At 40.4% G+C, this 17,585-nt stretch overlaps 1 protein-coding gene across 1 annotated transcript in view; it reads right to left on the reverse strand.

The window, feature by feature from the left end:
* Window positions 1-2,592: 2,592 nt before the first annotated feature.
* Window positions 2,593-17,585, reverse strand: part of LOC120732950 (gamma-aminobutyric acid type B receptor subunit 1-like) — a 29,488-nt gene continuing 14,495 nt past the window's right edge. The window contains exons 5-6 of the mRNA XM_040030875.1: window positions 7,950-8,135; window positions 2,593-3,610 (exon numbers count right to left, since the gene is read on the reverse strand). Coding sequence (XP_039886809.1) covers window positions 3,498-3,610; window positions 7,950-8,135 — 299 coding nt within the window. The 3' untranslated portion in view covers window positions 2,593-3,497. The remainder of the gene's footprint in view (window positions 3,611-7,949; window positions 8,136-17,585) is intronic.

Below are 17,585 nucleotides of genomic sequence, written 5' to 3' on the forward strand. Positions count from 1 at the left end.
GCCCCAAAACATCACTGCTCTCGAGAAGATCTGCATGGAGGAATGGGCCAAAATACCAGCTACTGTGTGTGCAAACCTGGTAAAGACCTATAGTAAACGTTTGACCTCTGTTATTGCCAACAAAGGTTATGTTACAAAGTATTGAGTTGTATTTTTGTTATTGACCAAATACTTATTTTCCACCCTGATTTACGAATAAATTCTTTACAAATCCTACCATGTGGATTCATGGATTTTTTTTTCACATTCTGTCTCTCAAGTTGAAGTGTATCCTGGTCAAATACTAACCTCTGTCATTAAAACTTGCACAATCGGTGGCTGACTAAATACTTTTTTGCCCCACTGTATTATGTTTGAGGTCTACTCTTTGAAACACTGCATATTTGTGATGATTTGACATGTATTTAAAAAGTTGATTTTATCTGATGTAAACTGATTTTTGGCAACGTTCCAAAGAGGCTCTGTGTTTCAGTGTCCACTTTTATGTCGCTAAACATCTGCACAACTTTACATCTATTCTATTCATCTTACAGAAGGATTAGAAGGAAAAGATTATTCTATTGAGAATTTTATTTTTAAAGACAATGGAGGATATTTAGGTTCAGGCTAGCAGACATTATGTCACACTGGAAGGATGCACTGCAAACACAAAGGAAGGTGATAAAGTGTGTAGATATAGTTAGATGTTGGGGTAGGCTAAATATGAGAATGGAAGAATGAATCTGTTTGTGTACTAAATGGACTGTATACAGTCCATTTAGTACACAAACAGTACACAAAAAATTAAAAACCTACACATATGTGTAGGTTTTTAATTTTTTTAGCACTCAAAGCACTTTTTAAACTGCTGCATCCACAGACACACTCATGCACACCCAGATGGATGCATCAGAGGGTATTTGGGATTCAGTGCCCTGCCCAAGGACACTTCAGCATGTGGCTGCAGGAGTCTGGGATCAATAGGATCAAAGTGCAGAGGTTTATACAGGAGATGTGACTGAAATGAACAGTATTGTTAAAAAAAGTAATTTCAGACTTCAGCTTCTTCACGGCCATGTTGAGTTTTCAAATGCTTAATGGGCTTCATTACAAAGCTAATTATAAAATAGTATATATACTCATTTTAATAACCGAATGATTCCCTGTAATCTTACGTCATCTGCATCACTATTTACAAACATTTGTGAAAGAATGTGGTTGTTCTAAACAGATCACTGAACGTAAGCATCTTGTAAACCAGCGGTCCCCAACCTTTTTTGCGCCACGGACCGGTTTATGCCCGACAATATTTTCACAGACCGGCCTTTAATGTGTCGCGGATAAATACAACAAAATAAAACTAGTACCGAAAAAAAGAAAATTTATTCATAACACACGTGAAAAGACCCAGGAAAACAGAGTTAACGATCAAAACGATAACAAAATAATGCTGACAACTGATAAAAACCCTGAAAACCAGACATTTCACACCTGAGCCTCAACTCTCGCGGCCCGGTACCAAACGACTCACGGACCGGTCCGAGGCCCGGGGGTTGGGGACCGCTGTTGTAAATGATCATTCGAACAAATCACCATACGACATCTCTTCTCTTCTTCTTGTTCCATGATCAGCTGTAAGTAGTATTATAGCACAATGGAAGCATTCAGGATCCGTAGCAGTGTAAGACCACGGTGGTTACACAGCAGGGTCACAGCGTGTTGCCAGCTCTCTGCTGACTCAGTAACTGCAGAGCATGAACATCAGTACAAAGGCTGTGTGTCGGGAGCTTCGTGGCCTGGGTTTGCACAGCTGACCTGTGTCGTGTTTGCTACGGTGATTGGTTTGTTATTTTGGTTCGGGATATAACCTGTTATGTCAGGGTGCTCTATGTCACGGTACTGGGTCGTGTGGCCCAGTGTTTGAGTTTTATTGTATTTCGTTATTCATTTGGTTTTCTAGTTTCAGTTTAGTTTATCTGATTAATTTCTACAATGCACAGGTTGCTGTTGTTGTCCTTTGTTTGTGGATCCTTTTGTGTCTTCTCCCCTGTTCCAAGTCTCCCTGCTTCATGTCTCTGTGGTTCTTGTTGTCAAGTTCCTGTCGTGTCTGCGTCTCATCATGTTTCCTGTTTATTTTGACAGTTTTGTTTCCATGTTCTATGTGCTTAGTTTGCACTTCCACTGTGGCATTATTTATGTTCATTCAGCTGTTTGCTCATACGTCTCCACTTCCCCTGACCTCCTCATTTGTGGAGATCGGTCTTCCTGTGTTCAGTGTCTCGTTGTCTGTGTTACCCTCCCTACCCTTTGTCACAGTTTCCCAGTCAAGCCATAGTTGTTATCTTGTCTAGTCGTAGTATAAAGTCTCAGTGAGAGTCATAGTTTCCCAGTTTATGTTCAGGTTTTCCCTCAGTTTAGCCTTGTTGTATTTCCTTGAGTTTTCAGCCCTAAATAAAGGCTCGCTTTTTGTTAAGTTCAGTTTTGTCTGCTTGCCTCTGTCTGCACTCGGGTCCTCTACTCTCTCCACACAGTCCTGAATGATCAGGCTCCGTCGTATCTTAAAAACCTCACACTATTATCTGACTTCACTTTCAGGCTGTTGGCTTATTTGTGTTTCACAGAGTTTCCAAAGGTAGAATAGGACGCAGAGCTGTTAGTCTGGATTCAGGAGACAGACACGTTCGGCACTTTTAGGCTTCCAGCTCTCCTTTTCTGATGAAGCTTACAGTTGGGGCGGGATCAGTTTTCTTAGTTGCTGCTGCTTGACTCAGACTTCTCACAGTGCACTGAACAGTCCTTCTCTGCAAAATATGCAGTCATGTGACTTTTGTTTACAGTCTTTTGCAGTTTGTGTTTTGTCTGTTTTGGGGTTTTTCTCTCTTTTCTCTCTCCTGACCCCCTGACAAATCGATAGACGGCCCATCATCGAGGCTGGTTCTGCTTAAAATATTTCCCTGTTAAAAGGGAGTTCTTCTTCACCACTGTCTCTAAATGCTGCTCAAGGGTGGGGGCGGGGCTGATCATTGGGGCTTTTTCTCAAACACTGCAGTGTCTCTACAGTACAAAGCATCTTGAGGTGACGGTTGTCTGTTGCACTACTGAATAGATTTGATATCTGTCCTTATCATTTACTCTCTTAACAACCACGAGGTGACTAGCTACCTGGCACATTTTCAGATACTAGAAGCTAAAATGTTACACATGCATTTTGAGCAAAGAGTTCTTCTATTGTCAGCTTTTCCATTTGGCAAAAAATTCCATAAAAAAGGAGTGGACGGGATCCTGGTGACTCTCAGAACTGTTGCCCAGAGCCACAGATGGGGCAGGAGCAACGAGTGCAGAACAAAGTGAAACTAGGCTGCATGAATAGGATTTTTAATGGATAATAAGTTGTGTTTATTTTTGGCTAATGCCAACTTTTAGTAAGTAAAATTAATCTTCCTTTGTTAGTGTTAATGATTGATAAAATTGGGAAGGTTATAAAGGTTACAGCAGAAAAAGATTGAGACTCGGTGACCTTAATCTAACCCTGTAACCTTCAACACGTCATTGCTGAGCTGAGCGAGGTTAACAGATTTCAAAATCACAAAATTAGGAAGCAATAAGTTCTTACCTGTGTAGTTTCTGTCATCTGTGGCAGGGAAATAGAAAAAGGACAAAAGAAGAATTGATTACAAATATATTCAGATTTTTATTTTGTTACAATAAAGACTCCAACAGAGCGAGTGGGTAAAAAAAAATGTTTTTAACTGAAAGTGTTCAATGTTACTTTGCTCCACTAGGGGGCAGCAATACAACACCGTAGTTATCCTGTGAAAGGGTCTGGAAGAGGTTTATGCTGAGCAGCAATGCCTGGCTGGAAGTCCCTATTATGTAATAGTATGAACAACACATAGCATATAAAACCCAACAGAAAACCTATAAACCTCATTTAATAAAGGCCCAACACAAACCACTGTCTCAATGCTCTTTCAGTCTATTTGAAGCATTCACACATGTAGGTCAGCATTTCTAAATCTAGACTTTTAGGGATTATACAATAAGGGCCCTACTTTCCAACTGTGCTGATAATTCCTCTTTCATCTCTTTTAATACTACCATTCCCATAGCAACTTTACTCGTTGCCATGCCAACTCCTCTGATAACCAGTTGGCATCTTGTTTCCTTCACTTGTTTGTTTCATCTATGTGTGTGTGTGTGTGCGTGTGTGTGTTTGTTTCCAAAATCCTCATTTATTTGCACTAATTTGAACAAATCTTTTCCGACAGCGGACACGCCATCTGCTGTAACTGAGAACACTGATGGGCGTCAGTGACATCACTAATACCCACTCAGGCTCTTTATTCCTGACTGTTGTTTCATGTACAGGACGTCATTTGCTTTACCTGCCCGTGCCAACGGTACAGACGACCCTCTGAGGATTTCCACTGTGATTGGCTGCATTATTTATTGCTTAGCAACAGTGCTCCACTGATGGGAGAGCAGGTGTTTGCAATTATCTGTCATCTTTAAAGCCTAATGCTCCTATTTTCGGGAGGCAGACTGAAACCCAAGTGAGCAGTGGTAAAATACTGGGCTACAGCGATTCTGTGGAAGAGACACTCGGGAGAAAATTAAAATATAATACATGCATGCTTGTCCTCACCCCCAGGCCAGAGTATATATCTATATATTAAAAAAAGTTTCCACCTGGCTCACTGAAAATCAGCAGATTTCTTGGTATAATACCTTTAGTATATTTAATGAATCTCCCAGCCATAATTCAGAGGGAATCATTCAGAAGGAATCCTGGCTAAAAGATTCAAAAGGAATCAAAGAATCGCTGCTACAAGTTGAGCCTGGTATCAAAAAGAAACCTTTCAGATGCTCCAACCAGCGCAGCTACCTTTGCCATGTGATTAGATGACCCTTGAAAGTTTACCCAGAATGCTTTTTAAACTTTTCTTCAGTAAATGACCAGAAAATAAATCAACATCCAGGGTACCGGTGCTTGTTTCTGTTCTTCTACATCACAGACGTTAGTTAAACTGGTGCAGTTTGCCTCTGGTATATACGATGCTCATCACTGATTAGAGAAAAAGCTGTGCTGACGATAACAAACCCATTTGTGGCTGTAAACTTGATTTGGTTGTGGGTTTTGACAGTTTAAATGAGGCTTTCAGCCCTAAAAGGACTGTGCAGCTATCTGCTGTACGTATGGAGTTATGAGGGATCAAAGATGCTGGAGAAAATAAAGTAGCTAAAAGTACCAGATTTCAACCCACCCCTGTGTACTTTGATCAGGTGGGAGGTGGGAGGCGCTGAGTGATGAATAAACTGTCACATCAACTTTCTGGGATCTGGAAAATCCTATTTAACCTTCAAGTGACCAAGTAGAGCCATTTATGACCCCAGCTGTTTATTACTTATGCCACTGTGATATTTTTAATTATGAAAATGTTTCCTGGTCTGATTTTTCAAGGTTTTACTTCCAAGAACACAAATACATGTAAGTTTTGTTTTTATTGGGATTTTTTTCATTACAGGCTTTAATTTGAATGTTTTGCGGTGAACTACCAGAATTAGAGCACACCGCCAGAACTTAGCACCCAAAATGACGACGAAAAGAAGAGCCCAAGCAATTTATTGGTAGGCCAGTATTGTTAGCTATTAGCTATCTACCCATCTAACAGTATCAGCTTTTAAATTGCTCAAGGACTTAAACTTCTTGTGACAGAGGGAAACACCCTTCTTCCATTCCATGACCGCTGATGTTGCAGAGTTTGTCCACCAGAGGGCACTCTGCAAGTTCCCTGTTGTGTTTTTAGTCACCCAAAGCATAAATGGGTAAATAAATAATTGAACATAATTTCTTTATGTTTTGCGTGTCTGAAAGATGAAAAAAATATAAGCGATTATATTAAAATATGTGATTTTTAAATCAGCCTTAAAATTCCTATCAGGAATGAAAACAGCTCCGCAGAGATGATTGGAAACTGCAATTTGCATTACACCATTTTAGAATATGCATCATAGATAAAGGGAGCAGTAGTGTAAGGCAAACACATGGTGCCATTAAATAGTATTCATGTTTACATTATTATTTGTTGCTGGATTATTGTGTATTACCACAATTATTGAGCTAATTGCTTATATTTTTAAAGGTAAAATTTGAATGTCTCAATTCAATATTTTACATAGTTGCACTGATTTGCAGAAACGTCTAACAGACAAACTGTGGTAAAAGAAACACCTAAATCCATAACAGCTGTTCGACAGTCACTCAGAGACACATGATGTTTCTCGGGGGGGTCTGCCTCCGTCTCACTGAGCGTGCCCAATTTTTTGCTTATTAGGAAGAAAAACTTTGGTTTGCGGGTATAAGAGTTGCTGAATCTAGTGACAAAGTTTGCAACATGAGGTTTACTGAGGCATGATTATTACTGCGGTGAGCAAGAAGGATGCCTGGCAGACAAGTAAGGATAAGCATTCTAAGTATTTCGACATTTTAAAAAAGCCTGTAATTACCTTGAACAAAGAACCTCGGTGGAAGAGCTCGTGTCAGATTTTATAACTGTGACATAATCTGACAAAATCACAGCTTACACCAGTGATGTACAATGACTGTGCTGTGATTTCAGCTGTATTTACATGTAAAATGATCACTGACAGGGAAAATTAGAAGCTACAGACAGTCTCTTACTTTGCACAGCAGCAGCTCCCACATAGAGGCTGTGCATGAGAACAGAGGGAGAGCAGCGGGAGAGCAATGGCTGCGAGAGCTGTGCTGCAGAGGAGTGCTGCAGATTCTTCACTACGTGCCTTTGAGAAGGAGAAAAACTTCCTAAAGGGGGATGAAAAGTTGCTCATTCTAGATAACAAAGTTGCTGATTAGCAAAAAATGAGATAAACTGAAGCTTGATGAACACTACTCAAAGTACAAAATGTCACATGACCAAGCTGAGATTGAACATCCAGCTCGAATCTTACAGAAACAAATATTCAAGTGCCTGCCTAATATTCTGTATAGTTTGTTTCTGTTAGCCTGAAAGCATCGAGTCAGAATCCTGAAATGAATCAGTGCTGTGTTTGCCTGTAGTGTCTCAATATAAAGCTTTTCTAATTAGTGTAAAAAGCATTTAATCTGCTCTTTAGCGAAGCTGGAACCAGAGACTGGTTGCCAGTTCATTAAAGTCCTAAATAAGGCCGTAAGTATTTGCTATTTCATGATTGATTGATTCCTGTAACCAGCTGTGAGCATTAATGTCATGGATTATATTTTATTAAATTGCATGAATTTAATGCCTGGAACAGAAAGAAGCATCGGTGTCCTGGATGTTTGATTCATTTACTGGAGAAAACTTTAAAAAGTCAATTTTGTGTAAACTTCCCAGGTCTATATGACCACGCGTGCGACAGGTGACAGCCTATCAAAAGCCTCCTTTGCGCCTACATTTTGTTACCAGCCTCATCCTCTAGCTGTGGTTCGCTCCATGTTTGGCACTCGTTTGGTTTTCCAGGGAATGACCCAGTTATCATTCTTTATTAAAGCCTGAATATTATTCACATAATTAGTTGTTTAGACCTAGTTTTATTCCTCCCGAGGTCTTAAAATACATCAGTGTTCTTTTATTGGTGCAGAAACCATGTATTAATTTGCCATCAAAGCAGCTGCTGTTTTAATTTTCTATTTATTAACCAATTTGTTGTTTTAGGTGTAAAATATCAATAAAGGCTCAATATTTTTCCTCACTGAGTAAATTATAGCCTCCAGTTGTTACTATGATTCATCACCATCATTTGCAACTCCAGTCATGGCTCCAGTCATAGTTTCAGTGTCATTAATTACGCTCTTTGTTGTCAGTCGGCTTGCTTCGCCCGCTGAATCTCTCATGTAACAGAAAATGGCATCCCACTATATGACATAATTATCTTAATTCTGCTAGAAGGCGCAGTATAATGGAAAACCTGATATATTCTGAGACACTCACACAGGCAGGTGGGTTTAGGCGCGTCCCACTTGCCCAGCTTAGTGCAATGGCTGATGTTTCTGCCCTCCAGGATGAAGCCGGCGTGGCAGCTGTAATGGAGCACGGTTCCTTCCACGGGGGGCCCGGGAGGCTTCGCCGTCACCCTGCCGTTCTCCAGAGACGTCCACACCCGCGGGCACAGCAGCACTGGAAACAAGAAGAGGGAGTTATGGAAAGGTAAATCCATAAATACACAAAGAAGGAGTTGCACAAATGTTGCTCAAAGGGAGATGAATTCATTGTCTGCACGACCGGGTGTCTCCAAGTCCAGTTTTAACCCTCAGCTCCATTTCTCTGTCTACCAGAAACGCTCGGCCTTCTAAGCTGATTTACGCTCCGCTTCGTTCACTGCTCAGTTCCTCTCCTTGTTTAATGGGGTTGCTGTTCAGTACTGAGGTTTATCAGTAAAAAGCCTGAAAACAGGATTTAAAAAAGCAGGAAGAGTGAAAAACAGTAGTAATGCGAAAACCAGATTGACGGGTTGAAAGACACTCAGAGGATAATTATGGTTTATTTAAACCTGGTGGATCCGCCATGGGAAGCAAAGAAATCAGAGAATTTCCACCTCAGAATCACGTGATCTGTTTGGTCAATTACTTTCATACATATATAACGAAGCTTTCCTTCATGCTATGAATATTTCTGCCTCTTTCAGATTATAGAGGTGGGTTGAAATTTGGCTCTTCTAAATGTTTTTTGGGGGTTTTGCGCTAATTTTAAGCCTTCATAAATTAATAAATTCAAGAGACAGTCACATTAAATTATTGGGGCATGAAATCACAATAATGGGATTTCTAACAGTTTTTAAAACATCGCTGCAAGAATTTAACGTCTATGGCACAGATGAACAGAAACAAGCTTCGGTACCTGTTCGCATTGTTTGAGCTCTGTTTTTAAAATAATTCACTGTTTGGCCTGATAGTTGATTCAAATGCAGTTCGTTTATATTTTTGTTTATTTGCTGTAAATACTGACGGTGATTATAATGTGTTACCGAGCTTGAAAGCCATCTCCACTCAGGATAACGTTCACATAAAAAAACATTAACTGCTTCATTCGAGTCAATTAAAGGAGCAAAAAGAGCGCGTCGCTCATTAAAACACGACCTTCATTCAGTAAAGAGTCTCCCTGATGCTGCTATGATTAAAATAGATGGAGGCTTGTTGTGCTTCATTTCTGTGGCATCGAATTTGGTAGCTGCAGTTGAGAATTTTTAGATCGGGTTCAGTAACATCGGTGTCACTGACTCACAGCTATAAAGCTGTTAGTCACTCTCGTATTTACAGTTTTGATTAGGCACAAGTAAAAAAAAAAAGGCAGTTTTCCTTCGACTTTTCACATATCTGGTAATCAACACATGTTGACAAGTCAAGGTAGGGCGTTGTTGTATTTCTCAAATCTCCCTGTGCATGTCTCCAATCAGGATTTTGCTCGGTACACCACTGCAGTGGATTTAAATCAAACGTGCCGACTTTTAACCTTAAGTCAAGTTGTTTTATAAAACCTTTTCATTTACTGTTTAGAAGACGCAGCCTCTTTATACAAAGTCGCCCATTTTCAGAAGTAATTGGATAATTATTATTATTATAATTCCAGAGGCAGAATTATAAAGATGCTGCCAGTGGCACCTGTGCTATGAATTTGGATATCCTATGCTAGGTTATCACACTGACTTGATTTTCAGAAAACTTGACCTCTGACCTTGAGGTCGAGGTCACTGACATTCAAACTTGTTCGAGGTTTTTAGTTGCTGCACCTACAGTGTCAATTTGAAAGGAGTAAAACCTGTGATATTTATATATTTTTAATCAGTAGTTTCAGCAGTCTGTAAATGTTAGCTAACTTAAGCCTAATATTAAGAAACAGCCTTGAGGAGTGGCTCTACAGCGTAGTGGTTTATAGATGTGCCTAACAAGCAGAAGGTTCCCAGTTCATCCCCGTGTGGAGAAACAAATCCGACATTGAGGGCTGCGTCAGGAAGAGTATCAGGCATTGCAAAAATCTGCTAAATCAAACATGTGGCGCTGCGTGCTGTGAATGAGATGGTAATATTGGTGAGAGTACACACATTTAACATCTGCCTAATTTACACAGCTGTGAACCTTTCAATTCTTACAAATAACAACATATCAAACAATTATTGCTTCATCTTACTAAACAAAGCAGCAACTGACTGAAGCATGCCTCAGTGTTAGTGCCACCGATATTGGTTTATTAGAAATACTTTAAAGAAAAAGAGTTTTCACACAACTCTGCTGTCCTGAGGCCCCGCCCCAGTATTTCAGTCAGCTCAGGTCGGGACTATGAGTGAACCATTGCAGACGCTCTGTTGTAGATTTGCTGCTGAGCTCGAGATCATCTTGAGATCATTGTCGTCTGTACAGATGACCTCACCTTTGAAACAGAGGAATTCATGGTGAAACCAATAACTGTAAGGAGCCCTGGGTGTTGGTGGAGCCCAAATCATCACTCCACCAACACCGTGCAGACAGCTGGTGTGAGGCATTTGTGCTGATATGCATGTGTTTGTACATTATGGCCAAACATCTCCACTTTGGTCTCGTTTGTCCAGAGGACACTGCTCCAGAAGTCTTGTGACTTGTTTAGATGTAACTTGGCAAACTTAAGTCACGCTGGTTCTTTTTACAGAAGAGTTTTGGGTGTTTTTTTCTGGAACCTTCATAAACAAACCATACTTGTTTAGACTATTTCCAGTTGTACTGTCTTGAGCTAACTGAGGCCTGTAGAGTCTGAGGTGAAGCTCTTGGACTTTTTCTGGTTTCTCTGATGATTGCACCGTCTGATCTTGAGGGAAATTTGCTGGGAAGATTTTGGCACTGTGTTAACACAAACACACGTGAGCGCTCCAGACCTGCAAACTGTCTAAAGCTCTGCTTTTACTGAGGTGCTCACATTTACGTCTTAATCCTCTGAGTTCCAGTAGAAACAGTATGGGTGTGCTTGGGGTTTCTGCAGGACTGCAGAATCCTTTACTAGCCATGTCAATCTGCACTTCAAACTGTTAACAGGAAACAGGAAGTCAGCCTGTTCCAACTTTCTTTTTTAAACAATAGAAGGCTCCAGGCTGGCAAACTGCCAATTGTAAAATAATCTGCCACATCAGCCAAATTCATGGATAGCTCAGCACTCCAAGTGTCATGTTTAATTATCCAATCTTTGACCCTTCACTTACTTTATGTTAGTCAGTCGGGCCTTCTGTAAAAAATGTTAAGCACCCTTTAATTACAGGAAAGTGAGCTGAATTAAACATGTCTCAGAGGAAAGTACTTAACCACCGTTTTAATCCAAATCTTATTTTTTGCTCCCAAAAATTACACAAATCGTGATCTTACTGACAGAAACCCCTTAAAAAGGAAAATTTGTGTAAAACATAGTCTGTTAGTAGGAGTTACAAAAGTAAAATGCATTTGGTTTGTATCAAAGAAATTGAGGCAGACTTTGTTGGAGATTTTCTTGCATGTAAAATATTCTGGGGGCACATCAGAGAGGTTAAATCACCAATGATATAAATCTGTTTGACCATTTGTAAGATTTTTAAACAGGGTTTCATTCACATAAGCATAAAATACTTGTTTTGGTTTTTCATGGTTATGTATATTATTTCTTCCCAGAAATAAGAGGAAAATGATAAATGCTAAATAAGGTAAAACGCTGCTTTAACTACATGCAGACCAATCATGCTTCACTCCCCAAGCTCGCTTTTCTGAGCCAGAAAAATCCCTCCTCACAGCTGGCCACAGGCATGCCTCTAGTTAGCTTTAATCATGCCCAACGTGGTCTGGGGAGAGCGTCGCTCTCTCTGGAAACAAGGCTAGTCATGATGCCACACATTTCATTAATTGTAATGAAAAGTGGCTCCACTGCAGAGTCTGTCGTCATGTAGTAGCCCTGTGATGTTCACGGCGACTAATCTAAACGAGAAGAAAGGAACGCAATCAGACGGCAGCCTCGGTGACAGAGGCAACGGGTTAAAAAAAAGTCTCTTTTTTTCAAGGTTTTTCATCTCTTCTAGTTACGGCTGCTGCAGAAAGAAAACGAACGACCTTCCCTACAGTCCACACATGAATAGATTCCTTCATCTGAGCAAGCACTGCAGTAGGTAAAAGTGGAATATAAATGAGCAAAAAGCTGAAAATGTGTCTGAGGTTTAAATGAATTCATCCTGTGAGATTATTTCTTTCCCTTGTTTGCATATTTCCAGGCACTAGTTTCTAGTACATCTGGCAGTGTTCCCACACACGTCTCAAAGTAGTGACGGAGTCGTTAGAAAGTTGGAAAATGGAAAGTTTTGCGTTAGTTACCAGGAAAAATAAAACAGGAATAGCTTTTTTCTTTTTTGTCTGATCTGGAGATGGCCGGGCTCCTCAGTGTTTTTCTGTTAAGCTGCCGAGTTTGTCGAATCTTCCTTCCAGCATGCGAGTACAAAATAAAACTCCAATCTGCACATTGCAGCTTGTGCTCTTACATAAGCCAGAGAAAACAAAAAATCCTGCTTCTGAAAGTGTACTCCTGGGAAGATTTCCACTGGTGTTAAATGTGAACTGGAAGAACAAAAACGAGAGGTTTCAACTGGGATTTGACTGGATTGCTGCCCTTATTTCAAAATTTGCAAGAGCCAATACAAATTTGGTTTGTAGAGAGATACAATAAATTTCATAGTGCAAATTTATTCATTAAACATCATCTAAATGTCTCTGAAGACACAGACGGCCTCAGTGGAGACAGTACAGATCATTTCATATTTACATGTATTTATTTTATAGGCCTTCACTTATTTTCCAAGCAGGGAGCAGAGGGAAAAGGCTTCATCTCCCCTGTAGAATAAACATATTCTCATCTCAGTGGCCCGTTTTTTTTCTCACTGCCTGTGCTTTGACACACTGGCCACGTGTGTCCAAACTGGGGTCATTAAAGTCCAGTTTAAAAGTCACAGGTTTACCTGACAGGAGGGCGTGGTTGTGGTTAAATAGTCAGTTATGATCAGGAGGGTCTGAGTCATGTGATCTGTAAGTATCTATGTGGTGACCATAAAAAGAGCTAATCTTATTCTCTAAATACTAAGGAAAGTTGCATTAATGCTTCTTTCATTTCTCCCTTTAGCACATGCGCTGGGCCGTCTTTATGAAATGAGAATCAGATTTCAAAGTGAGAGACTAAAAGCCCGTTCATGGAGAAACAACAAGGCTGAGAAGCGTCACAGATCATATCGTTTAAATTATGTCTGCTTCCATCTTACACCATAACTTGCAAATATGCTGATGTGCTTTGAACAAACTGTTTAATTAATAGCCGAAATGGAAATAACAGTAATGTAGGCGAGTCTGCTGGTTATGGCCCGTTTACCACATGCAGCACTTTGTAACATAGGTTTAGAAAAATGCTCCATAAATAAAATATAATTAGCCAAATTAAAATGATCAAAGTGAAGTGGAGGTTGTATTGCAGCTCTGTTTGCAAAGCTTACGTCCTCATTCTGAGCATTGTTGTACTGCCAGCTTTTAGGATTATGGTTAATTAATTTGACTTCAAAGATGCTAAAAGCTTTCGTAAAGGAACCGTTAAGATGGATCGTCTTCAGCAGGAAGAGGGAAAAACGAGCGGACCGGAGGGTGGGGAGCATTTTCTATTACAGCCACTTCATTTCAACTCACTGTGATGATTAGTGAGCTTTTTTTCACATCAGTAATAGTGTCTGCAGTGATGTGGACGCTGTGCAGGTCAGTTTGTGGGTAAAATGTACAGAAAACCAGAACGCAGTGATTTTCAGATCTCATAAACCAAACGTAGAACACAGAAACATATCAAACCTTTTAACTGAGAAACTATATTATAAAATATTAACTCAATTCAAATTTGATATGTGTGACACGAGTGCAAGGGACGAGGCCAGAAATCAGTATTGGATGCCTGAGCCAGCCTCAGCCAAAGCTCATTTAAAATGGACTGAGGCAAAGTGGAAAACTGTTCTGTGGTCAGACGAACTGAAAATGTAAATTCCTTTTGGGAAACATGGACACCACATCCTCCAGACTAAAGAGGAGGGGGGGGTGGGGGTGTTATAAGCACTCAAGCCTCCGTCTCTGACGGTATGGAGGTGGATTAGTGTCTGTGGAGCTGGCACATCTGGAAAGGCTCTATCGATGCTGAAAGGTATATGCAGGTTTTAGAGCAACGTGTTTTTTTAAAGACCTTGTGTATTTCAGCAAAACATTGTTAAATTGTGCAGAATCGGGGTGCTGAACTGGCCTGCCTGCTAAAATTCTTCAATCAGACAAGAATGGGACAGCATTCCTCCCCCAAACCTCCCACAGCTGGTCTCCACAGTTCCCAGATGGACTTTAGTTAAAAGATGAGGGCATGCTACACAGTAGGAAACACGACCCCGTCCCAGCTTTTTTGTGATGTGTCACTGCCATCAAATTCAAATTTACTGATTTTATTTTCTTAGAATTTTCGCTGCTTAAACATTTAATATGTTCTATTGCTAATAAATTATGGGTTAATTAGATTTGCAAATGATTGTATTCAGGGGGTTTTTCCTCTTCCCGGTGTAGACGTCTGTGGGAAAGTGGCCTTTGCCTTCTTTCTTACTGAATACAGCATGATGTTACTGTTGCAAATGATGGTCCTTATTAGAGTGAGAATTGGGAATAAACCAGAGCGCGCCATTGGCAAGCAATTTGTCAATCACAAGTCATCAGCGTGTGTGTTGTCCGAGGGTTTCACAGTCACCCCTCATTTATGACGTCTGCTTCCAAAAAGATGCCAGTTTGAGACTTCAGAGTGGGACGTCACTGACACCATCCTTTATATACAGACTGTGGTGAAAAACATTGGGTATGGAAGGTGAGGTTTTTGTAGTTCATCTTCTTAGATGTTGTAGTTTTAATGCAACAGACTCATATCAGCAACATCCGTTATGAGCTTATCAAGCAATCCAGCACAAGTGCAGATTCTCTGAGCACTGTGGTGGTTTTCCCCAAGTCTCCTTCACCTCGTGATGTTTTCCATCAAGGTGAAACAACAACAACATAAACAACAACAAAAATGTGATTAGGGAAAAGCATTGGAGTTTTGTTTTTGACCACAGCCTGTTGTTTCCATCCCATTTGAAGTTTTGTGTTTTTCACCCACTCGCTGTTCAGTTTTTTTCCTGGGTTTTCACCTGCTTGTTGGCTTTACTCACCAAAAATGGCCAGACTGCAAAGTAACCACTTTTATTTCAGCCTGTCACTGGTGATATAAAATACTGTGAAGAAGACTTGAGCTTCCAAGGAGCAAGACTCCCCCCCCCAAGTGATGTCGAGCAATAATTCTCCGGTTCTCCGAAGTTCTTTCAAGTTCTTCTTTGGTAAATGAAAGACTGGCTGTCAAGAAGCCACAGTTAAGGAAGGGAAAATAGAGAAAAGGGCCAAATTACACAAGAACAGGACTGAAAATGAGGGTTAACAGATCTTTTATGGTCATTAATCCAAACTTGTAGTTTTTGGTTCAAGTCGTCATCAGTATGTCTACAGGCATCTGTAAAACACAGTGGAAGCTCTGTCTTGGTTTGGGGCTGATTAGCAACAGGTTCGCTGTTTAGTGTAACAATGATCCCAAACACACAATCATTGCAGTACGAGTTCACCTGGAGAGAAAAATAAACCACAATGGCTCACTATCAGGCATGGATTGGCCTCCCCAGAGCCCAAACGTCAACACTATTGAAGTACTCGACAGAGAACTGAACAGAAAGCAGCCAACATCCAAAGAAGAGCTTTGAAGAGCCTTTATGAAGCCTGGAGAACTGCATGTCTTTCAATAAGTTGCTGAAATAATTTTACATTCTTGTAGCAAAATATAAAGAAATGATGGGTGGCTCAAGACTTTTGCACAGTACTGTATTGGCTTTTGCATTGCATGAATTCCACTAAAAGTATTCATGGATGTTCAGTATTGTGGGTGGCTGACGAACTAGAAACGAACATTTCTTGAGCAGTAAAAGTAGAGCTTCAAAACATCCTGCAGCTCAGTTACACTCAGAAGAGTTTTCCTTTACCAAAAAGGTTTCATTTAGTATTCTTTGTAATGAGAAAAAGGAGCAGGGAATGCTTTGGGACTAGGAGAGCTTACAGCTGGATGAATGTTTCACATCAGCCTTTTGTGAGCAGTATGAATTTTGCTCTGTTGCCTTGTCAGTTGGCTTAATCTACCATTGGAACGTGAGGGCCGAGTCGGACGGTGCAGGAGTCCAAACGTAACAACTCATTTTGTTCCAGTGCTTGAAACGGCATCTCGTGGCCTTCAGAAGCAACCAGGTCAGTGAAGGAAAGACTGACTGTTGGTCTCCTCACGCTAACATTTCACTTACAGTTTATCAGAGCGTCGCCTTGTTGAATGAGGAAGTATAAAATCTGCACAAGTCTGCGTTAGTAAGAAGGCATGGGGTCGATGGCAAAAATCTGAGGATCACAGTTCCTGCCTTAGTATTATAACGAGCGGCGTAGAAGCGAACATCATAGTATTATTAGCATTTAGGATCATTTTTATTAGTACTTCATCTTACTGATCTTACATATTTATGTTAGAGTTTAAAGGAAGTATCAGTTTAAACTAACTTGACATGCTTGTCTTTGGAGATGTAGGCAGAGGAAGCAGTGAGGCGACAGTGCTAACCAACCCTGTGACAGACTGCAGACCTGTCCAGGGTGTGCTCCACCTCTGCACTCCCAGCTGGCATAGGCTCCAGCCCCCCTGCACAACCCTGAACTGGATAAACAGAACAGGATGGATTTTTAAATGACCTGAAAGTTTCATGTAAAAATGGTTCTTTTAAAACTAGGAAATGTAAAATAACTGTAATCAGTATTTTGAATACTAATATTTTGTTATCATGTGACAATTTTAAAATAGCGGGGGGGAAATTACAGCAGTGTCTGGACTCATGGAGCGGTTTCAGCTCACTGTTTAACTGTTTGGCTACAGCTTTACTGGTTTGGCCCTCTCACTGCTCTCCTATTGTGCCCGGCCAAATCGAGCTGCTATTTTCAGATGAAACACCTCCGAAAATTCATTGAACACGATCTGCTCTGCGCCAGTCAGTTTATGGAGGGAGGGAAAGGTTACATGTAATAGAGTTGTATAATTAAAATATGTAAAGTTGTCAAAATATCACAATATCAGTGATTACAAATGGGTTACACCTTTATTTCTTTCAGGAAAAAAGGGTTTATGTAAAATATAACGTTCATTCTTTTGCTTTTCACCATGCTGCAGTCTCTTCCTTCGGCATCTTTTCCACAGTCCTGGTCAGTAAAACCATTGGGGACTAATGTGAGTGAAACATCACCAAGGGTAGAATGGCTTACAAGGAACTAGGACAAGAACTCCTTTCAGTGCCTGAAATTCATTAAAAGACCTAACATGACTGTACATGTATATAAATATAAATACTGGAAATATTCTCACTCAGATACCCGAGGAAACAGATGGTGCACGACTCTCCTGCTGTAATAACCAGTTAAAAACATGTTTGCAAAGACATGAAAAGTAACCACATGTGAAAAGAGTAAACACTGCAGTAACCTGTTAGTG

This window comes from Simochromis diagramma, unplaced genomic scaffold, assembly GCF_900408965.1.
Source record: "Simochromis diagramma unplaced genomic scaffold, fSimDia1.1 OVJJ01000361.1, whole genome shotgun sequence".
Lineage (NCBI taxonomy): Eukaryota > Metazoa > Chordata > Actinopteri > Cichliformes > Cichlidae > Simochromis > Simochromis diagramma.